Here is a 26561-nt window from a genome sequence, read left to right as displayed (position 1 = left end):
TTCTCTAGTCTCTCCTCGTAGGGCTTGGCCTGCAAGCCCTTAACCATACGTGTGGCCCTTCTCTGGACCCTCTCCAGGTTATCCACATCCCTCTTGAAGTGTGGTGCCCAGAATTGCATGCAGTACTCCAACTGCGGTCTGACCAGCGCCCGATAGAGGGAAAGTATCACCTCTTTGGATCTATTCGTCATGCATCTGCTGATGCACGATAAAGTGCCATTAGCTTTTCTGATGGCTTCGTCACACTGCCGACTCATGTTCATCTTGGAGTCCACTAGGACTCCAAGATCCCTTTCCGCTTCCGTGCCACCAAGCAGGTCATTCCCTAGGCTGTAGGTGTGCTGGACATTTTTCCTCCCTAGGTGCAGCACTTTGCATTTCTCCTTGTTGAACTGCATTCTGTTATTTTCTGCCCACTTGTCCAACCTATCCAGGTCTGCTTGCAGCTGTTCCCTGCCCTCCGGCGTGTCCACTTCTCCCCACAGTTTTGTGTCATCCGCAAACTTGGACAGAGTACACTTCACTCCCTCATCCAAGTCGCTGATGAAGACATTGAAGAGTATCGGTCCAAGGACCGAGCCCTGCGGGACCCCACTGCCCACACCCTTCCAGGTCGAAAACAACCCATCCACCACGAGCCTCTACTCAGAAGTCCCTCAGCCGCTACTCAGAAGTCATGTTCTCCAGCCCCCTAACCCTTTTTATTGCTCTCCGCTGGACTCTCCAATTTCTCCACATTTTTTCTGTAGTGAGGGGCCCAAACCTGGACACAGTACTCCAGATGTGGCCTCATCAGTGCTAAATAAAGGAGAATAATCATTTCCTTCAATCTGCTGGCAACGCTCCTACTAATGCAGCCCAGTAGGCATCGTAATGTGCAACAGAATGAGCATTACCACAAGCAGCACTAGGTCACTGTCTCATGAAGGAACTTTGCAGATATCAAGGAATGGTAAAATTAAAGTATTACTAATTTTCCTTTCCAAAGGATTTTCCTTTCAGATACCAAGGAACAAAGGAAGAGGAGGTTCAAACAGGAGGAACAGTTAGATTCAATTCAGGTCAGGTCCCCTCCAAAAAAACCAGAATGTCAACGCCAAAAGCCTTCCGTCATCCACCAAGACTGCCTCACAGAGGATCTCAGAAGACCCTAGAAGATTGACAAGGCCTGAAAGCATTACACACACCAAAGCTGGTCAGCATCCTCAGAGCTATATTTTTGGATCTCCTTGAAAACAGCACTAAAAAGAAACTCTCAGCATCTGCATATTCCCTCTAAGGAAGAACAAAATAAGTATATAAAAAACAGGCACCTCTCAGTCTGGCAGGTTTGGCAAGTGGGCATATAAAAAGCCCAGAATGCTTTCGTGAGTAGCTTACCTTACAGCTCCTTCTAAAGTAGATTTTTTTTCAGGAAATATCTTCCAGCTTTCCTCTAATACCACTATACTTCTTCTGAAGCTAGTAACAGCCCTTCATCTACCAGTATTCTTCTCCCACTGTACTGTCTAAATACACCCTAAACAAGGGTAGTAAGAACTAGAACAGCCGGTCTACACTACCATTATTATCATCAATAACAACTGCTCCAGCACTAAAACAGTGACAGAAAGTGTTCAGAAGGGAAAGTGTGTGGACACAGACTGTGAATATTCAGTTCCTGTTTAAAACAGTGCCATCAAATCAACCTGAATCCAGAGTTTAGATTGTTTAATAAAAATCTTTTGTGAAATCAGTTATCAGTGCTCCCATCATTTTTATTTTAAACTGCAATGGAAACAGCTTGTTTTTAGAAGACTAAAATTCCCCTGCAGAGTTTATAACCTAGGCACTGAAGCTTCCTGCAAAGGTACGGAAATCACAGATGCAGCATGCTAGGAACAGACTGTAGAGAAAGAAACCAATCTATTTTTATTGTCCAAGATGAATGAAATACAAAATAATACTAATGAAGCATAAACAGTGAAAAGCAAATTGGATTATAAGAACTCCTCACTATAATCATTTACGGTGCTGTTAATAAAAGTTAAGAAAAATGTATGGAAACAAAAAACAAGAAATGTTACTTTAGGGAGGTCCAAAGCAATGAGGATTATATGGAATGGTCAACCTGAATGGTAGCCAGACTGCCAAGTTCCTATTCAAAAGAAACCACAGTGTCAAAGTACATCAAACCCAGAAGATTGCTGCCATGCCATGGTCCAGCACCCAGCAAGAAACCTACTCACACTAGTAAAAGTAAAAACATCTGTACCTGAGAGCCGGGGACTGGGAGAGAAAGCGAGAGGAAATGCTGAGGTTTTCTGTTCTCTCCAGGGTCCTACATGATCCACCTATGGGGGGGGAAGTGTGCAAGTCAGTTACAAATATGATGCAAACATTCTGACGAGTGTTTTTTCTTGCAGTGCATTCTATAAAGTGCTGTTGTATTTCAGAGATGTAAAAACTACTCTACTCTAGGTATCAAGACACAGAGAATAAATTTTACCTTCTGTTGCCTTTTCTTCTTTTATTAGATCATACTTCCTCAGTCCCAAACTGTGTCAAAAGAAAGAAGAGTTTCCCTAAGGGTATTCCTCCCCTTCCCCTATTCCCTTTGTGCAGAGTCCTACCCTGTCTATAGGACTGTGGGCTATCAAAATGCAAAAACAAAACAAAACAAAAAACCCCCCCAAAAAAACAGAAAGCTTAGAAGGAGAATGCTAAACTACAACCACTATTAGTACTAGCAAAATACTCTTTGGTCCCAAGCTGACTGAGGGAAACTAAATATCTCCTTTTCCACTTTGATGTTTTGTGTTGTTCTCATTCTCTTCCTCCGCCCTGCATCGTCTTTTTCTTTTGTGACGTCTGTTATGCACACACATACCACTAGAGGCCACCACATATTGTATACAGAGAAACAAGCTTATGCCTTAGTACATTTATTGATAAAGGAAAGATTGAGCTGAAATGAGAACATGGCTTCTCAGGATCCCCAGCAAAGTGCTTTACCAAGTTAACAAGAACAATTCTGCTAGCTCAAGCCAATGTCAACACCCTTTTACACCCAGTTTCTTACACACATATTCTCAACCTCCAGACTAGGAATTACAGGCCATCCTTTTTTCCCCTTAACCTCTCTGCCTTGGTTTTCATCCCTGCTCTGTGCAACTGGAAAGCTGTCAAACCTGATTTAAAGCAAAGCAGATAAACTGGGAGCTATGATGCCTCATCAGAGGGCTCCCACCAGTTTGGCATATGTACCTTTTTCACCAGTAATGGACAATGTCTCAAAATGCTGCTTGAGGAACTTCTCTTGATCTGGAGTCCTGGGGACCTCTCCCTCTAGCATGCCAGTACCTGCATCCTCCTCTCCTTCTCCCTCCAGGTCTGAGATCCCATCCACACTGAGGGGCTCTGTGCTCTCAGAGTCTGCAGAGGCACAGAAAGTAACATTTGATCACAGTAAAATTTACACAACCATTAGCATTGTTCCCCAGAAGCAACTACTCAGGAAGATGGTATGGCACATTAAGGACTGGCAAGAGTATCAACCAAGCAGCATTAGGATTCAATACCCTGATGTACAGTACCCCCAGGCAGCACAATTCCCCCAAAGCACAAATACAGTTATCTCATTAGCTAGTATGTGATAACAGGTAGTCAAAAAACCCAATCACTAAATGAACTTCACAAATGTATGTTGCTAAAGGTACCCAATGCTTAGAAGTAATATCACCAAGACCTTTAATAAGAGTATGAAGTCATCCGAGCTCCCCAAAGTCCACGTATACATCTCACAGTTAGCATTACTAACAACAGCGAATGATCCCTTTAAGTTTCCACAATGTTCCATGATCACATGCATAGTCTCATAGCATGCATTTACAACTCACCTTCGTTTGGATGGTCTGGGCTGGAGAGGCGACTGCTACTGTAATCCACAGAGCAGGCACTGTCAGGGCTGTGCTTATCTGGACATCCATTGCTGTGGAAGCCTCGACTTAGCTTCCCATGGGGCAGCGCTTTTACTCGGAACTCACTGCAAGCGAGATAGGAAAAATACAGAATTAGAAGAGTGGTCCATTTTGCATTTAAAGAGGCAGTTATCAGCTAAATGTTATATGTTTTAAAGAGCCCTTGCCTGTGCTATTAACACAATAAAAAAACAAGATTAAAAAAAAAGTTAAAGTATTACATCTTTCACAATTTATGTACTTTACTTCTGCATTTCAATAAGCTTGGACAGTGAAATCGGACTGGTCCATTTCACCTTCCGACTACAGTCAGTTTCACATTCTTAATCCTGAGGCACTAGCCACATATGCTGCAGTAGTTGGGTTCTCAGCACTGCAGAGGAATGAATGCATGAGTCCATTGAATAAATAAATTTAAAAGAGATAAATGAGACGATGAGGAAGGGCCCTGCAGTGAAGACATTCCTATATACAATAGGAATGTCCTATAATGAAAACTATTTCCCCACATTTTGAGGCCTTAAGCTAGCATCTTTTCACACTTGCGTCCTTTGAGCTGTCTCTGCTGCAAAATATATAAGATTCTATGACTGAAGAGGTTAATTTTCAGCAGAGGATATTGTATGAAACTCAGTAGTGGAAGATTTGAATCCCTGCATTTGTTCTAAATTTTGTAGGTCTCATGTCACTGAATGAGGTCAATGGTATCCTCTTGTCTGATGTCTGAAGATTACAATGTTCCATTTTAAGGAACAATTTGGCATTAGAAACAAATAGAGCCCATGCACTAAAATTGTGAGCTGGAACATGGGAGTCACCATAATGGATATTTAATATAACGTAACTGTGTGGAGATTAGTTCTGACAGCTTGCAAACTGTGCACACTTTGTAACGTGTCCAATTTGTATCCAGCACCACCACAGGGCCTCCTTTCTAACATGCAAGAACAGCATGCAGGCTTGCCCTGTCTAAATATTATTGCTATAAAATTAAAAACATAAATAAAAGAGAAACTGGGAGAAACCTAACTGTTTTAACTACAAAATCTTGGCATACACTGCTGCATGAAAACTCATTTTGTACTGGGATAGGGGGAAAAGGGAAGGTATTAAACAGCTATAAGCAGAATTATCCTGAGAAGAGGAAAAACAAGGGAGCATAGCAGAATAAACAAAGTGAAATGGTCTAAGTATAAAAGAGAGAGTACAGAGAACAACGGCCTCTTAAATCTCTCTGATGTCCCTTTAAATTCCTTTCAGATCACATAACTATGTAACAGCAGAAAGACAGGCTATTACATGCTACGTTTATTAGCACCTTGCCCAGTCAAGTTTGAAAACATCCCAAATGATAGGGCTTCTACCACTTCTCTTAACTAACTGTTCCAAAGCCACATCCATCTCACTGTTAGGAAGTTTTCCAGCATAACATTTTCCCTTACTTAATTTCAAGCCAGATAAGGGAGAAAGTTAGTTGCTTCCAAGATGTTTATTCAAGGAGAAATTGGAGGAGGTTGCTGACATGCATGGTTTCCTCATGAGCAAAGACTGTTTTAACAGCACCCTCAGCTCAGCATGCTTTAGAACTTAGAATCAGGCTGGCATTAGTAAAGTCCTTAACTAAACATGCCCAGCATTGAGCTGGCGTAAATTTCCTTAGCCATGTTACCATGAGCTGCACATAAGCAAGATGTATAGCAGCAGCATAGCCATGCACAGAAGAGAACTGATTTTTAACCTGTTCGTATCTGTGGGAAGGATCTCATCTTGTTCAGGGTAGATTACACATTCCTCACTCCCAGAGGGCTCCAATTCCTGAGAGAAAACCCCCTCTTCACAGGACACAAGCCGGATCACCTGGGGGCGGACACAAGGCCGGTTATCCTCAGGAGCTATTGAGTTTCCAACCTAGCACAGAAACAGTAGAGGTTACTAGAATGTTTTCCTTCCAATCAGAAGGATAACATGGGAATTGCAAAAAAACCACTACCACAAGGGGTGCAATCAATAATATAAATGTATAAAAATAGGAGTTATTCAACTGAAGTCAGGTCCCAGTACAGAATTATCTTTATCTAAACCAGTGACTCTCAAATCAGGGTGCCCTGAGATCCTTTCAAGGGTACCATGGGATGCCACACAATTAGGTTTAGCACTGGTAGGTTTACAAATATGATTCACAAGATAAACCCAAGGATTTCAAATAGAAATCCATAGTTGTGGTCGTTCCGAGTCCTTTGCAACATAAAAACTGCTTTATTATGAAGTTAAAATAAGAATGAAAATTAAGAGCTGGCAATTTCAGAGGGGTCCCTCAAGTATCCAAGGATGCCCTGAGTCTAAAAAGATTGAGAACCACTAATCCAAACAGTGCCTCTTTTGTGCAAGATAATACCCTGCTTGTTGCGGCTTATCATAGGGCACAGAGCTGCATTAAAGATGAACTTAACCACAGACTACACAAGAACTCTGAGTCCTCACAGGAGCTACAATTAAGACACCCATGGAAGCGACTCTCAGCACCCCTGGGAAAAGTAGACGGGGTGGCTGGCAGTAATGGACCCGAGTTAAATGAAGCATTAGTAGCGGTTACTAGTATTTTTTCCTTCATATCAGCAGGACAACATGGGAATTGCAAAATATCCGCTACCAGAAGGGGTGCAATCAGTAATATGAGCATATAAAACCAGTCATTTATTGAGGCAAGCTTTAATTCCTATTGACCACAGGGAACAAACTGCTCCATTAAAGCTCCTCTGAAGAAGCTCAAGTTTCTCTCTGCCTATAAATTAACCCTTGTTTTCTTATAGGATTATCTTTAAGGGAAGAAATAAGCCTTGCATAATGCTGTATGGCAGGGTCTGTTGTTAATAACCTGGACCTAACAGGGAGTCTTTAATCTTTACTCCAAAGATTAAAAGGGCAATATATAAAAGGGTGATGTCATATGCAAGCAACAGTAACCAGAGCCAGAACAAGCACCTGATGAAGTGGCATCAAGTTAATTCACTGGAGAACAGCCACTCTTACCATATTGATGTGTGGAGGGAGATCAGCCTGCTCTTCTTTATCATCCCCATTGCTGGTTTGGGACAGCGAGTCTCGGCTAACAGATCGAGAAGCTGAAAAAGATTCTAGCTGGCGCAAGTCAAGCATAGATTTAACAGTCATCTCTATGTTACTGGTTGGTTGGGACCAGCGCCCACGCTGCCGAGGCATTTTGTTCATTGTTGCTTCGGAACGCTGATTTGCTGCAATCTCCTTGGTCTGGAAAAGGTTTAAGAGAGAGAAGAGAAGGTTGAAGATAAAATTCTATGGCAAATGGGGGTGGAGTGTTATAGCCATACAGTCCAGAAAATGAGAGAAGCAAGACATTTTTAGTGACATTTTTACTGGTACAACTGTATAGTTTGGAGAGACATTAGACAAGCTTTGGGGCACAAAATGCCCCCTAAACATTTTTAAAATGGTATTCCTTATGTTTTCAGTAATGCCTTGCATCCCATCCTTCACTGACAGTGAAAACAAAGCTATTCCAGTTCTATTAATTTTATTGTTCTCTTCTATAAAATCATAATCCTTGAGCAATACCAACACATGATATCACTGGAAACTTCCTTGCAAGTTTGTCTGCCATCCAAAACCGTCTCTCCCAGAAAGGGCTCAAGGGTAGAATTTCTGCTCTGGAAGAATTCTTATAGCAGTACCCCAAGAGGATGAGTATCTTGTGGTTTCTGTATGCATATGACAGAAGCACATTTCAAAGAATTAATGACTTACCCTCCTCATTTCCCAATAGGAGAGACTTCTTGAGAGGGTAAATTCTGGATCTGAAAAGAGAAAAAGTAAAACAAGTTGGCATCCTAGCCAGTAAGCACACTTTTAAGCCCTCTATCCCCATCTTTCTAAAGTTTATTGTGTTATGGATAATTCCAGCTGTGATATACTTAACACTAGTAATGCTAATCTCTAGTAGAAGTTCTAGTAGGTTTCGTTAGAATCCTCAGACAGGTCTCTTGGCCTTTACTAGCTTCTAGGAATCTGTCACTCAAACCTGACAGCTCTCATTCAAAATCTGTATGGCCAACTTGTTTGGAACGGGCAAGAACCTGGTAAAAACTTACAGTTAAAATTTTAAAGGGCAGGGCAAGGGGAAATATCACTAATCAATCTCTCTACAGCTCAGTATAAACAACTCAAATGTTATCTAATTGTGGTTGAGCCATCTTGCTATTTTCATTCCTTCCTACACAATGAAGTTGCCTTCCCAGACTCCACATGCTCTCCATTGTCTCTACTCTGCCCTATACAGCCTCATGAATACTCTATACATACACTCTTGCCCACTTCTCCCCAGTCCCTGTCCATGCCTCTCCTTTCCCATACATACCCAAGTCTCTCTCAGTGTTGCAGTTGGATTGAATTTGGAAAGACTGCAACCCATGTAACTCATCTTCATCATTCCCCTCATCTTCACCATCTTTGTCACTGTCTGATGAGAGTGCAGGCACAGGAGACAGGACAGAGACAGACTCATGCCTGGGAGGTAGGAATTGCAAGAAACATTATGGTACCTCCCAAGAACTCCCTGTTGAATCCACATGCCAGCCAGTACATTTCCTCATGTCACTTCTATCATGCATCATGTCGCTCATATTCTTCCAATTTCTCCAAATGACACTGACCTTGTCCAGCAGAACAGGACTTCGAGATGTGGTGCCAATTATGCACCGCAGGTTCCTGGAACCTGACCAGGCTATCACGTGCATGTAAGGAAAGGTTATAGAATCCTAAATAGTAACAGATACAGCAGTGATTCTCAGGCAGGGTGCCACAGCACCTGGGGGTACCACAAGATCCTCTTAAGGATGTAGCAAAGTGCCACATAGTATTTGCAGTCTTGTGTGTGCAAATGCTTATATAAATCCAGAGTCAATCCATGGTGTCAAAAGCATCCTCATTTGTTGTGGTCTTTCTGAGTTCTTTGTAACAGAATAATAGCTCTATTTTTTCTGTAACAAAAAAAATGCCATGCTAGGAGCTGGCATTTTCTGATGGGTGCCTTGGATCTAAAGAGGCTGAGAATAACTGGCATACAATATACAATCGTAATTTGGCTTTACAATTCAAACCCTGATAATTTAAGACTGACAGAAGCCGTTTGAAAAATAAAAGTTATTTTTCTACCTGTGGACATTTTATCATGTTTCCCTCTTCCCCTGTTGGTCTTTTTTATGTACCACAACCATCACAAAGGCTTTTCCTTTGATAGAAGTTTGGCATTTGAGAAAGCTACAGATGATGTTGTGAGAGAGAGAAGTTTGATTACTTGAAGCAAACCTACTTGTAAAACCTGCATGCATAGTCTACACGCCATCATGTTGTCCGGCTGTACTGTCAGCCATAAGGCACACTAAAGAATATCAAACATACCTTGGATAGATCCTTAAAATGGAAATGGGAGACATTTCTGATATGGATTCCAGAGTCACCCCAAGCATAACTTCCCATCAACAGAGGATTTTTTTTAACCAGTATAAGATACATTTCCCCCCACCCCTCAGTCAAATTAGAACAGAACCAAATCAACTAACCTTTTTAGCCACCTGAAGTAATAAAGCACAATTAAATACATTCAGATTCTTTGACTAATCAATCAGTATAGCACACACTCCATGACCTTGAACAAGACAGCCAAGTGTATCATTAGCAACCTTTATAAAGTGCTGTGGGTGGGCTGTAAGCGCAAGGTATTCAGCAGACAAAAATAACTCATCTACCAAATATAGAACAGCCTGGCCTAGGACCAAATCTGCTGCAATTTACAGACTGTAGGCACTACTAAATAGGACAGGAGGAATTGAGAATTGCAGTATTTTCTCCTTTATACGACAATGGAAATCAAATTTTCTTTCTATCAGGAAAGACAGAGAGAGCTTATCCAATAGGACAGGGGTGTGCCAAATGCGGCCTGGGGGCCAGATGAAGCCCACCAGGCCATTCTATCCAGCCCACAGGGCCCCTAAAAAATTTAGAAAATTAATATTTATCTGTCCTGGGCTGCCTGTCATGCGGCCCTCAATGGCTTGCCCAGGGGTGGGAAGTGGCCCTCTGCCCAAAATAATTGCCCGACCCTGCAATAGGATAATGAGTAATTTTCAGTATTTTCTGGCTAGGTTGGAGAAGACAAATAAAAGGCTTACTCACTGGATTCTTCCAGCAAGTTTTCCAATTGCAGATTTCCCTTCTCTGCTTTTTCCCCCATTTGCCTCCACATCTCTCCACCCAGTCCTCCTTGGGTCCTTTTTCCTGGTCAGTGGTATCCTCCCAGAGGTCATGTACCATAGTACCTCTTGTGGCTATGCTGTGGATTATACCACAATGCACATTCTTGTTTTAAATATACAGAAGGCAATATTAACTTTGACACACTGGTACATTTTATAGTGGCATCTGTGTTTCGTGTATTTTGTTTTAAAATGTATTGCCCCTATTACAATATTGATAAAAGGTCTGATGAATAACTAGTTGGTATCTGAGATATCTATCATTAATTAGATTTCAGGGCAAGTCATTGCCACCTTTTGGGAAATTCCTCTAATCTATCCTATGATATAGGACTGGGAAAGGTTTAGCAGAGCAGCATGACTGAAATTATATACAAGAAAATACACAAAGTCCATGTTTATCAAAAAGAGATTAGCAAAAGGAAAAAAAAGAAAAGAATACATTCAAGCATTTTCAGAAAAGTGGAAAAATAGGAGGTAAACAGGTGTACAACTGTAGAAGTAAGAGAGGTCAATGCAAATTATCATCTTACTGAACCTATCAAATAATGCATCAGGTTAGAGGGGTCTGATATAACTCTTGATTCTTTATTATCACAAAAAGCCTTATTTCCCTTCTCTGTGCCCTTTCCTGCAACCAGAATGTGTTCAGACATATTCAACTTGTCCTTGAGGGTAAATTTTCAAAACTGCTTAAGCCCTATTGGCTCAAAACTTAACTTATGAAAGTTAACTTGGGCTCCATATATTAGGCTGCTTTTCAAAATTCTTCCTGCCATTTCTCTTTTACTTGACCAAACCATAAGCTTTATTTCTTTCTCCTACCTTTCTTTCATTGCCTTAGACCAGAAAATAAGAAGCCTGTTCTTGACCACCAAACACTGATGTATGCAGCCGATACAACCAACAGTCTCCCTCTCCCTCATCTTACCTGAACTTCAAAGCTAATTTAAATTAAGTTGTGCTTTGATTTCACACCCAAGAGCTATTCCAGAATAACTCTACACTAGACAAGCCTTCAGGTGATGGTCAGAACAGCTCTCAGGATACAGGTTCAATTCACTTAAAACCATAACACAAGCTTAATTTTTCTCTCATTCTCCCCCACTGCTCCCCTAACTTTCTTTCAAACTGTATCATTTTTTGGCCCCTGACCATGCAGCTCATGTTTCAGAGGTAGACTCTATAGCCCCATAACATTGCACTGAAGTTGCTGGGGCTTCATGACGGTTCAGGAAGCTCCAACTTGCTGGAGTTAGTCACAGGATCAGAGCCTTTGGATCTAAGCTCCCTGAAGTACAGATACGGTTTTGTCCCTGTACTAACACACATTTTTATAGCTTCAAATAATTTAGATGTCAGAATAATACACACTGTTCAGTGTCCTCTTCTGCTTTCTGAATAAAATCATATTTAAAAGTGAACAAAGGGAAAAATATATCAAAATGATAACAGCATCCTAACTCTAATTCTGTGCTCTTGGTACCTTCAGGGGCATATTAATCAGGGCAAAATACTCTAATATACTCTAATACAGGGGTGGGCAAAATACAGCCCATGGACTGGATGTGGCCTGCCAAGCACTTTCATCCAGCCCGTGGGGCCCCCCAACAAACTGTGCCCCGCCCAGCTCTTCCACCTATGAGGCTGGGAGCAAGGCACCCACCCACATGTACATAACAACCCCAAAACATACCCTACTGCCTGGCTCCCACTCATGGGCAGAAGGGCCTGGCTGGCCAGCATGCAGTTTCTGCATGGGGCTGCTGCGGTGGTAGCAGCAGCAGGCTGGGTGCTCAGGGCACAGGCGCCCAGCAGGGCATGGCTCCAACGAGCCCTACACATCGCAGTGAGGAGCGCAGCCTCTGCCCAGCCACCCATGTCGCTGGCACTGCCTGCCACTCACATACGTGCAGCCCCTGTTTGCTGGGCACGGGGGGGAAGCCCCACATGCTGGAGCCGGCTGCCTTCCCTGCCGAGTCTGCACAGCACCAGAGAGAAGCCCCAGGCTGAAGCCGGCTGCCTTCCCCGCCCTGCAGGGGAAGGCTCCTGGGGCTTCCCTCCCCTGCAGCGCAGCCCCAGCAGGGAAGGCAGCCGGCTCCAGCACGTGGGGCTTCCCTCTCTGATTTGCAAGTGCAGGGGCTGCACATGAGCGACAGGGAGCACCAGTGATACAGGTGGCCCAACAGAGGCCATGCTGCTCAGCGCAATGTACAGTGCTGGGTGGAGCCGCACCCTGCTGGGCACCTGAGTCCCGAGTACCCTGCCTGCTGCTGCGCCATGGGGGTGTGTAGGGGAGTCCCCACACCCCCCCAACCTCCCTCATACCCATACCCTGCCCCCACGTATACACAACTGCCCAACCTACCTTGTGTCCCCCCAACACACACAGTCACTCCCTCACAACCTCCCACACCCCACCAGACACACCCACAATATACAAAACTAAGACTTCATTTCTGGGTTATTATGCAATCACCTCTATATACAGTACACAAACACAAATCATGCCAAAAATATTTTTTGGAATGAAATTAAAATATGTTATAATAGGTGTTTGACTTCTAGTACATGATTCGTTTTCTTCTGGTTCTACTCCCAAAAGGAGTATTTCCGGGGGACAAAGGGAAGACTTCTGGTGGAAAAGGTCAGGGGTTGGGGGGTGGGACTTCTGGTCCCAAGATGGCAGCAAGGGGGCAGAGCAACTGTCAGGGGGCAGGGCTACTCAAGTGGCCCTCGACAACTCACTAAAACTCGTTAAGCAGCCAACCTGAAATAACTGCCCGCCCCTGCTCTAAATGCGCACACAATGACACACATTTTAGTGGAATGATGCGACCAAAATTGGAAAAAAACTGTGTTTAATCAGGTTCCAATTTACTTTTGCATCAAAATGGTAATATACTCAAATCCTGGGAAGTACTCAGCTCTTTCTGGAACGGACTGCTGGCTCACTAAGCATTTGATAAAGAGCTAGCAGTTTAGTATAAACTCAAGAACAATTGCAGCTTCCCCAGAGTACATACAGTATACGCAATAGTACTTTTAGAAACATTATCCAAAATTAAATCAAGTCTATCTTCTGCTATTAAAGAGAGATCTCCAATAACATCACAGAAAGGGGGATTTAGAGATATAAACACTCCACTAACACATAAGCGTATAATCCCTGATCTAACAGTGGAAAGTTTCAATGTAAAACCTCTCTTCCAAATGATGAGACAAAATATTTTTCGCAAACAATAATGCCTGCTGAGACTAAAACTAAGAATATACAGGCCTTTTTGCAATTCCTACTCTGAAGACAAACATCTAAAAACCCAAATGCACTAGCAGTACAAATGAGTACAGGTTACATTTCTCATAATAATTAAAAAAATAACTCATTGTCAATGAGGGAAGGGAGAACACACCAGCAATTTTCATGATGAGAAGCAGAACCCAAAGGGATATTTGTATACTCTAAAAGAAAGCAATGGGAATATAAAAAGATGTTCTTCAAAAGATATTCATTATTACATAAGGAGTCAACATGAATGTCAGGCAATATGCAGTTGGGCTAGGCCCTGTGATAGCTGGATAAAGGCAAAGTTATATTGGCTAATAAGTCTTCAGCTCTCTACAGTCCAAGTAGAGCCCTCAAGTCATCAGGTTTCTGAAGCCTCTGTTTCCTGACTGCTCTCAGAACGTGAAAGAAGCTGCATCACCCAGCTGGTAACAGACTTACTTTAACCAATACAGTACTATACACAGTTCAATAAAATTGAATCATATAACACCATGGCTGGAGAACCTTAATGCTTCTGTGGATCTTATGCCTACACCACTAATGAGAGGACACTCTTACCCATCTAGATTTAACCAACTCTACATAGCAGCTTACAAACAGATTCAGAAGTAACCAGAACAGGTATTACATATGTATAAAACAGGGATTCTTACTCCAGATCCTCAGTTCCTCAATTCCACACAGTGATGCTGAACACAATGAGTTATTCCCTCCAAATTCAGCCAGCAATCTGTAATGCTCTGGTATTACGTCTGTCGATACTTGGTGACCACAGCGAATGCTCAGAACTGAAAACAAGCTTCAAAACTGACCAAAACCAGAAGGCTCCACTCTAGTAACGAGGTCACCAAGCAAGTTTTCCTAAATTGCTGGGACTGGCGTGGCACTGGCACCACCCTCCAGCAAGAGTATGTGACAGAAATGTGTCTCACCTTGTGCCAAATGAAACTGGGAGCGTCCCTCACAGACTGCACCTCAGTCAGGCAAAGCTGCAGCTGCTGGAATTATGGAGAGCCTGCTATAAAAAGCACACTGCTTTACAGCTAAAGCATTTTGGCTTCATGGCTCAGTACTGAAGCATCCCAGAATAATTATGGCACACTTGTCAAACGAGATGCTCCGAAGAAGAGAGTGGCCCAAGGTTCCCAAGTGAAACTATGCAGACAGACTTGTTCTAACAACTCCCAAAGAGAATGGGAAGCTCTTGCAATATTTGCAAACAACCAGTCTGACAAGACCTTTGATGCTTTGACACTTCATTATTCAGATTTTAAAATCGTTTAGCCATTTGGGGAAAAAGAGTGGATTCAACACCCATTTTTGGTACCATGTGAGCCTGCCAGAGCTGCAGATGCTTCCCTCATCCACCCCACTGTTGTCAAATCAGCCACTGCGAGTGCAGTGCTTAAGCCATACCATTTTACACTAAACTGACCAGCAATCCTAAAAAAAGCAACACCCTAGCCCTTGCAGTCAAGTTAGCTCTGTTTGAAATCAAAGCTCTATATCTAAGCACCATTTTTCAAAGTAGGATCACTAGATAAATTTAGATCTAGCTCAGGGTTTCCATTCTGTATTGTAAAGTGGGGGGAAATGACCGAGAAAAATAATTCTTATGGAATTATATTTTTAAACAGTAACCTTCTCTGAAGCCTTCATTCCTGTAAAGGCGATAATTACCATAAAGCCTGTTATCACCCTCACAAGCAATTATAGGTATTTGCCATGTTTAAAAATGTCAGGTATTTTCCAGTGCATACTTTGCATAAAATTTAATTTGAGTGGTGAAGCTTTAGCCTGGCACCTCAAATCTCTATTCATAAATGATCACGCTCCCCTAGACAGGATGCTTGTGTACCACTCTCAGTACTGTTTTGTACAGCATGTTTTTGACATCATCTTCCAAAAAATAGATTAAAGGAGATGTGACATTCTGTAAAGAGTGCAAAGCAGAATGAAATAACGTAGCCGTCAGATCATAGTCAGGTGTTTAAATCCAAATGTTGAAAGACATAGAACAAGCAGCCAAAAAAGCAGTATAAAGACAAAAATGATAAAAAGGAAAAAACTTAAAAGATATTACTGATAGGGATTACCAACAACCCAAATAGCACTTAAAATCAACTACCCCAAATTTCCTATATGAAATAGTAGCCAGCCTTCCCCATAGTTTGCATCTGCCCTCCTCACCTGTTAAGTCCTGTTGTCTTGCGAGGTGGCGATTTCTCCACCTGCTTCCCTCTTTGTTTCATGTCAGCTAGTCGCTGTCGCATATTGATGGTCATTTCAGAACTCAGACGCCAGATAAAGATACAGCTGCAAGTGAGAAAAGAGAATGAGTGGGTTAAGCTGTGTTTCAATTCAGGTCATTAATATTCCTTATAGGTGAATTTAGGAACAGTCCTTTCTGGTTTGGAGAACTAGCCTAAAAAAGCTAGTTCTCCAAAGAGTCAAGAGGACACCACCAGGGTGCATGGTACCTTGAGAGTCAGGCTTCCAGGGAAACTCCTCTCCAACCTCAAGCCTGGTAGCATAGGGTGAACTGGGTAACAGAGGCTTTTTGGCTCATAAAAGATGCTTCACGATGCGATTTTGTACATCCTTTATATTTTCTGTAGAGCACCAGGATGTTGAAGCAAAAGGCTAAGAAATACAACTCCTTCTCACATTAGGATGCATCATAGCCTCATAACATTTAGTTTGTAGGAAATAAAATGATCTGCATTTCACTAATGATCAATTTTCTCAATGTTAAATGATCTCCCTCTTCCACCCAATTGTTTTGAGCTAGGAAGAGAGAAAATGACGGTATTATGTTTTCAAAAGTGTTGTGCTCCTTTGGACTCCAAACAGGAATTAATAGCATTCCCAGAGACTCGGGTCTAGGAACACCACACCCAGCTTTTTAAAGAACAGGCAAAGTTGTGAGGTCTGGCAGCCAGGAGGTATGACAACCAGGGGTTTTGGAAATCCAGAGCTGGCTGGCCAGCTGCTTTCCTTCAAAGTCAGCTCCCTCCCTCTCAAAAACACAACAGTTGAATTAATGGAGGTGATTCCAAGAGCACGAATTAAAATTCAAAAGGCAAGCCTGGCCTGTTCATGATTTATCCTTCCATCCCCTCCACCTCAAATAGCAAGTCAAAGCTAGAGGGAACTGCAGAGCAACAGTTGAATATAAACCAATAAATACATCCCAGCTTTGATACACAAACCCCTTCATAATCTTGCCCCCATCCACCTTTGTGCTTCAGCTCCTCCTGCGGTACTTTCCCTTGAGTGCCTGCCAATTCTTTGGCCTTAATCAGGCCCTTATTTTTCTTCCCATCTCTACTTCATGCCTTCCGTCATGCTATTCCATGTGGCAGGAATCCTCCCTCTGACCTCATGGCCAATCTGTGGGCCTTGGGGAGCCCTTTCCTTAAAACTGACTTCTTCAAATAATCCCTTCTCATTTCTTAGCAACATTTTCCATACCTTCCTTGTTTTCTTATCTTATTTAATGTGATCAGCAAAGGACACCATGTATGGGGTAAATGGATAATACTATACGTTTAAGACAAGGGGTAACATCACAGTTAAAACTGAGCAATGCTCCATCCCCCACTTGCTCCATGCATCTGGAATTCACTCCTTTATAAAGCAGCAGAGCACAAGTGAATGCTTCCCCCAACACACTGCACCTGATTTATATTAATACACACAAGGTGGGTAAGTTGGGAGAGAAGTCTGTTTAACTTGAATGAAACCCAGAAACACCCAAGTGATGCAATACAACATCAGACACTGATATATACAACACTGAACCCCATATACCTCCCTTTGCTCAAGTCTCTTTTCTTACCATGGTTACAACTGTGTTTTAAATACTGTTGTTGCTATCTAAGACTATTCATGGCAGTATAGTCTTAGACAGCAGCTCCAGATGGCATCATGGCCTCAGAGATGCCATGTCTCAGTTTCTGCAGAGCCCACCTGCAGCACCACCATTTAGGATTTCACACTCTGTGCTCCTCTACATGGCTACCAAGCAAGAGCCCTGGCTCCTCCCTATAACTGCTCACCCTGGAAGGGTGAGCTTGTGCCCCAGGCCATGCTAGCAGGAAGTAGCCCCTGAACTCATGGGTCCACTGATACTGGCACCTCACAGGGACATGTAATTTACTTTAAAAAAGAAACTAAAGCACAGCTCAGCCTGCCCACAGCACCACATTGAGATTTAGGATACAGAAAGGCGGTTTTGGACTCTATAACAGGGCTACCACTACACTGTAGCGCCCCAAATGTTCATGCTTTTACCACCTCCCTTCATGTGTTAGGGTTAAAGCACCTCGAGATGGCACAAAACAATGACTTGCCATTCTACCAGATAAGAGGGACTTCACAATCACAAGACTGTTGCTTGCTTACCTGTCACCAGAGACAGATATCAGATGTTTGCAGTCATTACTGAACTTCATCCCAGTTACAATCTCTGTGTAAAATAAAACAAAGAACAGCAACTCTTGAACTACCCCAGTGAGCAGCACAGATCATTAGCTAAATGGATTTGCTGGGCTCAGCTCAGCAGTCAAATACTGATTACATCCAGCATGTTTCCATGGAGCCAAGATACCCAAACTCCCACATCATATTTAAGACCACAGTCCCTGCAGACCAGGATTGAGGTATGTAACAGCATGAGAAACCCCATAACTGAACAAACAAGATTGAAGCATCTTCCCAACATAAAACAGGGTATCATTGAGGGCTATTGTAGAAAGACATAAGGTTTTCTGGGAGGAGTGATCTGCCAGCAGAGCAAGAGAATTAACAATGAAGCAGTTTTACAGCTAATATATTAAAAACATTAACATGTAATAGGTCGTTTTAACATAAAACCAAAATGGAATTTTTGGACATCAAAATTTGAGCTAGCCCTCAATTGCCTCAAAGGACCCCAAAGATTCCAAGGTTTGGGATTTTTAAAAAATTATTAGGAATCGAGTTTTCTATGCAAAGCTTTTTTGAAAACTAAAAATGCAGAAGAGCTAGTGAGCATTATGCTGGCCACCATTATACAAACATTAAATCAGCAGCTAGAAAAATAGCTTGTGCAACTCACCTGAATGCCCATACATTGTGGCCACACACTCGCCAGAGTAGAAATCAAAAATGGAAAGGTTTTTGTCAGAACAACTAGTTGCAATATAGAGACCTGAGGGATCAGTCTGCACCTGGTTGGGAAGTAAGGAAGACAAAAAGGGCTGGTGAGAAAAGTGCCTTAGATTTCCAAGAAATGCCCAAGACAACAGAAAGCTCAGAGAAAGACATTTAGAGTCAGTCTAGACCAGTGAGGGCCAACCTTTTTGGCAGGTGTCCAACAAAATTATCCCAAACTCTCTACAAATGCCACTGTGATCCTCTTCTCCTGCTCCTCTGCTTTCTGCCTCCTCCCTATCTGCCATGTGCCACAAAGAGAGGCTGCCCATGCTACAGGTTGGCCACCCCTGGACTAAACCATAATGACCAAACGGGTTACAGGGCAGTAATTTTGTACTGAATGATGATGCACTTTGTCCCATGCATGGCCAGCTAGAGGTTCTCCATCTGCTTCCCAATTTAACAGACTTTCCCACTTTAAAATGACTTGAAGCCCAGCTGTTCAAACAAGTCCAGACAACATTAGAATTTGAAAGGTCCAGTCCGACATCACCTGTTCTTAGACAATGACACGTTAAAAAAAACAAACCTGAATAGGAAATTGCAGAACAAAAAATCATCCACAGACTGGATTGTATTAAGAATGGTCAAAACCTAAACTACAGATTCTTATCCTATTACCTGGATTAGTTTTTATAACCCTTTTGTCCCTCAGTGAGTTGACTGCTTTGTTTTTCAGGCATTCTCCAGGTAATTGACTGAGGCAACCAGAACTAAAGACCTGATGGGTGATGGGTGACTTCAACTACCCTAACATCTGTTGGGAGGACCTTTCGGCCGGCTCCATCAAGTCAACCAATTTCTTAGCAGCTACTGATGACCTGTTCCTGTCACAGGCTGTCAAATAACCGACTGAGGTAAAGCCACTCTGGAATTAGCGCTAACCAAAGGGGAGGACATGGTAGAGGACCTGAAGATTGGAGGTACTCTGGGTGACGGTGATCATGATCTGATTAGGTTCACCATCCACCGGAAGGCTAGGATCCCAATTAGTAAAACAGAGGTCCTAGATTTCAGAAGAGCGGACTTCGACAAACTCAGGAGGCTAGTTAGAAAGGCCCTCTGTGACCAGCAACTGGACAATTTGGGAGTTCAGGAGCAATGGTGCCTCTTCAAGGGAGCAATTCTCACTGCTCAAAAAGAGGCCATTCCCATGAAATCAAAGAGTGGGAAAGGAGCCAAGAGACCCGGTTTGGCTCAACAGGGACATTAGAGGACTTTTGAAAAAGAAAAAAGATGCATATAATCAATGGAAAAAAGGCTCAGCAACCAGAGAAGAGTTCACTGTATAATCTGAGTCTGCAGTTATGAGATAACGGAAAAGCCAAGACAGGCATGGAGATCAAGCTGCCATCTGAAATAAAGGAAAACAAAAAGTCCTCCTACAGATACCTGGGAAGCAAGAAAAAAAAAAGCTCCACTGTGGGATCCCTACTGAATACAGAGGGACAGCCCACAGTTGATCACCACGAAAAGGCAGAGCTCCTAAATAAATACTTCACATTGGTATTCCAGAAGGAATACCAATAACCACCTGGTAGACATCATTTACTTAGATTTCAGTAAGGCCTTTAATTCACTCTCCCATGAAATTCTCTCAATCAAACTGGAGGGTACTGGCCTGGACCAGCCTACAGCGAGGTGGATGGATAACTGGCTTAAAGGCTGGTCCCAGAGACTTGTAAACTGATGGGATGGCCTCATCCTGGAGGACTGTCTCCAGCGGTGTCCCCTGGGTCGGCGCTTGGACCCGCGCTTTTTAACATATTTATTAGCGACTTGGATGAGGGGGTGGAATGCTTTATGATTAAGTTTGCAGATGATACCGAGCTGTGGGCACACTATAGGATAGGGTAAAGATCCAGGACGACCTTGACAGACTGGTTCTATGGGCTGATCGGAATCAGATAAGGTTCAACAGTGAAAAGTGCCGAGTCCTTCATCTGGGTAGGAAGAACCTTCACTACAACTATAGGATAGGCAGTAGCCCACTGGCTGGCACAGCATCTGAACAGGACCTGGGGGTCACAATCGACCAGAAGATGAATATGAGCCAACAGTGTGAGGAAGTCACCAGCAGGACAAATAGAACTCAGGTGTGCATCAGGCAATATGTTGTCAACAATCCAAAGAGATGCTTCTCCCTTTCTACTCAGTGTTGGTGAGGCCGCAGCTGGAGTACAGTGCCCAGTTTTGGGCACCACACTTCAAAAAGGATGCAGATAAAACTCGAGAGGGTGCAGAGAAGGGCCACCCACATGGTTAGGGGCCTGGAGGATAGGCCCTATGAGGAGAGACTCAGGGAGCTGGGCTTGTTCAGTTTGGGTAAAAGAGCTGTGAGGTGACTTGATAGCTGCCTACAAATATGTCAGGGGGGAAACACCAGGACCTGGGGGAGCAACTCTTCAGGAAGGAACCCCTTCGGAGGACGAGGACCAATGGTCACAAACTAACAGAGGGAAGATTTAGGCTGGACATAAGGAAAAACTTCTTCTCCATAAAGGTAACTAGAACCTGGAACACACCCTTGGCAGAGGTGGTGCAGATAACACCCCATCCTTGGAGGTGTTCAAGAGGAGGCTAGATAAGCGCCTCTTTGAGCTAGTTTGAGGTCTTTAACCTCCTCCCTATGGCAGGGGACCAGACTTGATGGTCTTACAGGTCCCTTCCCGTCTATTGACTCTGACTCCTAGCCATCTTGCCTCTCTAACCAGCTCCCCATCTTCTTTTCTCCCCGTTTCCTACCCTTTCTAATCACTGCTTCCTGCAGTCCTTTCACAACATCCGGAGAAGTAAGCCCTCTGCTTAAGAAATCTTATACTGTACATCTCTGATTTAGTCTATGAAGTTGCAAATCTACCCTGCCTTTTACCAGCACAGATGTCACTCAGTAAGGATATCCTGCAGGGGTGTAGGTTGTAGCCATGTTGGTCTAAGGACATAGGCAGACAAGGTTCCTTGGGTGAATTTGATATCTTTTATTAGACCAACCCAAATAGTTGGAGAATAGTTATTAAGCAAGCTTTCGAGTTCAAAAACCCTTTGTCAGGCTAAGGAAGTTTCAGCAGTTGGTGTGTGCTCTTCCTGGATAAAATGAAAAAAAAGAAGCCAGGGGCTGGGCTGGGGAGTCAGTTGCCAGGTAGATTATAATGTATCAAAAATCCAATGTCAGTAAGGATGACACACTTAGACACAGCAAAAACCATCATTCATCTTCATAGAAGCTAGTCATGATCAGCAGCAAACTACTGAGTGACTCACATGTGTCCCTACTCATCTTGCCAGCACCCCAGGACAAACACCTAACCACCAACTCACCTGTCAAACCCCTTCACAGAGTTATCTCCAGTCTTATTCTCAAAATACCAGGTAACCCACAGCTTTTCCAACCAAATCCAAAAATGAAGTTGATTATCTTTAAAGATTCCACTGAATTTGCTGTAATACTCCAATCAAATTCCCCTTTTTCCTCCTCCCTCCCATAATGAACAGAGCTCATTATTTTTCAGTTGATCCTAGATTTTTTAAACAGTTTATGCCATACCAACCCCAGGATAGTCATAGCTAGTAACACTATACAAAGCATCTCCAAAACCTGAGCCCTCAAGCATGGAAACTAGTCTGCTCAAACAGCAATGCAATAAATACTCAAAGGAGTTGTTAACACGCTTACTCTTGTAATTCTAAAATTTGCTTTGTTAATACTTTTGCGAATTCTGTATTGGAGCTCTTACTATATCTGTGCTTTGCAGAACTTCGGAAATTCAAAAATAAAAGGGGTCTGGATTAGTAGAGTTTGTGCTTTTAATAGCAGTTATTTCAGTTTTATTGCTGCATTTTTAAGTCCCAATTATATGCTATATAAAAATGTTTAACCTCAGAGTGCCAGGCTCCAAATAAGTTTATACTGCAGCATCAAAAGAGATCACCACGTTACATAGTTAGCCTAAATATGTAAAGGGAAAAAATGGAAAAATTATGAGCTGCACAATATCAGTGTTCTGTATCACAGGGTTCTCTCCATGTCAGCAAATATACACAATATTTAAAAAAAAAAAAACAACAAAACCACCCATAAGCAACATTTTACAGTTTGAGGCCAGAGAGATATTACTGATCAAGTCAGGTGTTCAGTTATAAGGTGCAGCAGCAATTTTTCATGTTCAGTGCCCTAGTTTATAAATGCTGTGGGAAAGGGGAAAACTATCACGTTTGCAAAAAAGAAAAAAACAACAACCATGTAGCTCTATTTATGCAAAAGCAGAAAAGATGACTTTTCTTTTTTAAACAATGCATTTATTTCCATTAAATCAAATGAGAGTTTACCTCCCCCAGTAGAAATAATCATTAAAAAAAAAAAAAAAAGAGAGAGAAGGAGAAAAAGAAAAAACCCATCAATGAAAACATACAGGAGACACACATGTTTGACAGAAAAGGAAACATGGCCTGAGGCTTTGCTGCAGTAAATTAACTTAACAGATTTGTTTGTTGAAGTCAACTTGCCTTCTGACTTTGGGAACAAGACTTCAAGTATACCAAGTCATAAGAGTGATCTCATAATTTAGCTGTGTTCTTACATGTCCATCCCCAAATCACCCATGTCTGCCAGGAGTACAGGATGAAGTGATGCAGTATCTGAGAACAGAGGCACATTTGAACACAGAGCTTGCATCAGTACTGCAAGTCCCTCAGAAGAGCAAGGCATACCTGTGGGAGCCTGCCTTGGTTTCATCGACATTTCTGCATGTCATTTGTGTGAAGATCACTCTCTGGGCAACACCCTAGCATTTCAAGGGGTTCATAAATTCCTCATTAACTTTGACCACTGACAGCTCCAACATGTAATCTTAACACAAATAACCAAGAGGGCTGGAACAAGGTCTTCCTGAACAGAGCCTAAGGGATGGAGGGATCACATACAAGCTTCTCATCAGCATCTGAGAGGGAAAAGAACCACATCAAGGCAGGAATACACAATAGCCTTCTACAAGGCAAGGTCCTCCTGGAAAGTGCCTCTACAGCTAATAGGGAGAAGTGACTCTGGTTCTTGCAAGTAGCACATAACAGACCAAACTCTGCTAGCAAGTATTGGTTCAGTTCCAGCAACTGACAAATTGGCCCAAAAGAAAGTCTGGTCCAACACACAGTTTGAAGCACAATGTAGTATTTATTCACTTAGTCTATGTTTTGGTGTCAGTTAGCCCAAGTGTGTTTTTTGAGGCTTTTGCTGGGACTTGAAGGCTAGTATTTGTAGGAAAGCAAAGGGAGGGTTGGTTTGGATTCTGATTTCATCTTTAACTAATTGTTTTAGGCATCTGTGATGAGAAACAGCTGCCAGCCGAGTACTTTTTTTGTACACATTGTATCATATTTACTCAAATATAAAACAAGGTCTGCCCCCCTTCCCCCCAGCCAGTCAGCATGAAAAAAAGCCCCTTATCTTATATTCACATACAAAGTGGAGGGAGAAGCAGGAGACTGCTGTATCTCTGGCTCTGGGTCTGAGCCAGTCAGAGCCACAGCAGCCTTCTTGGCCCTCTCCCCTCCACTACTTCCTCTCCAGTCTCTGCCCACCAGCCCACCCCCTTACTGTCAGGCACAGCTTGGCTCCAGCTCAGGTTGCATACGGCACGGGGCACAAGGAAATGTCTTCCACTGATTCTCCCAATGTTAACACTGCTGCAAGGCCAAGTAAAGGCTGAACTTCTTCCACTCCAGTGCTCTCAGCCTGAGCAGCATCTGACAGTAAGGATTGCAGAGACTTGGAGGGAGTTTGGGAAAAAGAGGCAGAGACTAGGGGGAGTTAGGGGAGGGACAGAGGCTGTGGGGAGCTGGTGGGGAGGTGGCAGGAACACTGCAGGGGAAAGAAGTGGGCAGGGCAGGAAAGAGGGCAAGGGGAGTACTTGATCCCCCTTCCCTCCCAGCCACTGCTTTCCCTGCTTTAGCGATGAGGGTGGGGATTCAAAACAACCCTGCAATACTTAAATTCTATACCTGGAAAATTATAACAAAATTATAACAAATTTTAAAGATTTTCTAGGTATAGAACCTAATTGTTAGGGCATCATTTTATATTCAAGGTCATTTATACTCAAGTAAATATGGTGTTTTGTTTTGTTTTTAATTATGATTTAGGTACCAAGAATCTTACTTGGGAACTTTTTAATATGTACTAAAAGTCAAACAAATTCAGTAAAATAAAAAATGGCACGTATGTCCCTTATTAGCACTTCAGGGGGAAAAGGTTTACACATCATAATACCCTGGACCCATACATAATTCCAGGGTATTGGATTTAGCTCAGGAGAGTGATGAAAAGGATGAAGGAACAGGGAAAAAATAAAAAACGGTTATGTTTGAATTCTTGGAGGTCTTACTTTAATGAGGGTGCCATCTTCACCTTGAGATCCCTTGTACAACTTCTTTTGCTTCCCACTGCTTATATTGAAAATCCTGAGGGGAACACAAGAAACAACTCATTACACCCATGTATCATTCTCCACTTCTTCTCACAAGATCCCTTCCCTCTCTTCTCTCCATGGCAGGCCACCCCCACACACAACAGAGTGGGGGGCTATAGGGCCAACAGCCATTCCAAGGAACTATACTGGCCATAATTCATAAAGTTCAATCATTCAAGTGGTTAAATGTACAACTTGGAAACTAGCATGCTGGCCCCAAGACTGCAATACAAAACAGATTATCTGAATTAAAACTCTGACTTAAGTCTTAAACTGATTAGGCAAAGAATATGTTTGTTTCAGGAAACTGATGGAGCAGGCAGAAAAGAATTAGCTTTTTGGCACTGAATGACAGCCACTGGTGATGCATCAGGAATGACACTTCCACACAACTAAGACTACTGAGAGACCATCCATGAGGAGTGTGGTTACAGGAGAGGAAGGGAAGTTGGGAGGCAGAACTTCTGTTGAAGCAGGGTATAAAACAAGTCACCTCCTAGAAACTCATCAGCATACAATAAAGGGTACCACTGCAGGACTGGAAAAAGTGTCTTTTCCCCAGGGGGAAGCAGGTGCAAATAGAAAAATTAAAGACTGGCAGAAATTTCAAAATGGAAGCAGACAGTCAACTTCAGTTGACAGCTGTTGCTAAAGGACAGCAACAGTCAACCCCAGCTTTGGATTCCCCCAATTCTACAGATTTCACAGAAACATATGTTATTTTGTCTGACATTCCTGTGATGGTAAAAGCCACTTCAGGGAAAAGAACACACGCCATAGGAAAGCACAGTCACTTGCTCAACCAGGAGAGCCTCTCCCCTGCATGGAACTCAACCACAGGCTAAGAGACTCAAAGTCACCGTGCGTGTTCCAAGATTTTTCACTACTGGGGAGAAGAGGAGAACTCAGGCTCACTGGGGCCTCAAGATGACACTTTAGGAATTCAAATGCTAAGAAAAACTACACTAAATGACTTGTAGGGGAAAATATTCTCTGCTAACTGGTTTCTGAAGTGCAAGAATAAGGCAACAAAACAAACCTACCGGATGTTACGGTCTTGACAGCCAATAGCAGCATACTTCAAGCTGGGGTCGACATCCATGTCATACAAAGTGGTCTTTCTAACAATATGGTGGCTCCGAGTAAACTGAACCCCATTCCCTGTCTAAGCAAAGAGGATAAAAAAATTAATGCAAATCAAGTCACTAAACATGCTCAAGTCCCCCCACCTCTCCGCAGATGTAGTCAGCACAAGCCAACCATTCCCTACAGTGACTCCTGGAGGTGCAATAAATACCTCTCCACAGCTGGGCCTCTCATAACATTCCTTACAGTGACTCCCTAAGGGAAGGAATGGAGTCCTCAA

General features: G+C 42.8%; 1 protein-coding gene across 11 annotated transcripts in view; it reads right to left on the bottom strand.

The window, feature by feature from the left end:
- The window catches only part of MAPKBP1 (mitogen-activated protein kinase binding protein 1), a 119939-nt gene that overhangs the window by 5429 nt on the left and 87949 nt on the right, over positions 1-26561 (bottom strand). For 10 of the 11 annotated variants that reach the window (XM_025205291.1, XM_025205290.1, XM_025205296.1 and 7 more), the window contains 12 exons: positions 26239-26360; positions 25112-25187; positions 18637-18748; positions 17943-18006; positions 15726-15851; positions 8350-8498; positions 7740-7789; positions 6990-7226; positions 5698-5867; positions 3879-4024; positions 3247-3414; positions 2255-2333 (listed from right to left, as the gene is read on the bottom strand). In XM_025205291.1, the coding sequence (XP_025061076.1) occupies positions 2255-2333; positions 3247-3414; positions 3879-4024; positions 5698-5867; positions 6990-7226; positions 7740-7789; positions 8350-8498; positions 15726-15851; positions 17943-18006; positions 18637-18748; positions 25112-25187; positions 26239-26360 (1499 nt within the window). The remainder of the gene's footprint in view (positions 1-2254; positions 2334-3246; positions 3415-3878; positions 4025-5697; positions 5868-6989; positions 7227-7739; positions 7790-8349; positions 8499-15725; positions 15852-17942; positions 18007-18636; positions 18749-25111; positions 25188-26238; positions 26361-26561) is intronic. The other variant, XM_025205295.1, reaches the window with a different exon arrangement.

The sequence above is a fragment of the Alligator sinensis genome, unplaced genomic scaffold, assembly GCF_000455745.1.
Source record: "Alligator sinensis unplaced genomic scaffold, ASM45574v1 scaffold108_1, whole genome shotgun sequence".
Lineage (NCBI taxonomy): Eukaryota > Metazoa > Chordata > Crocodylia > Alligatoridae > Alligator > Alligator sinensis.
Note: the sequence above shows the minus strand (reverse complement) of the source record. Positions and strands in the feature narration are given on the sequence as shown.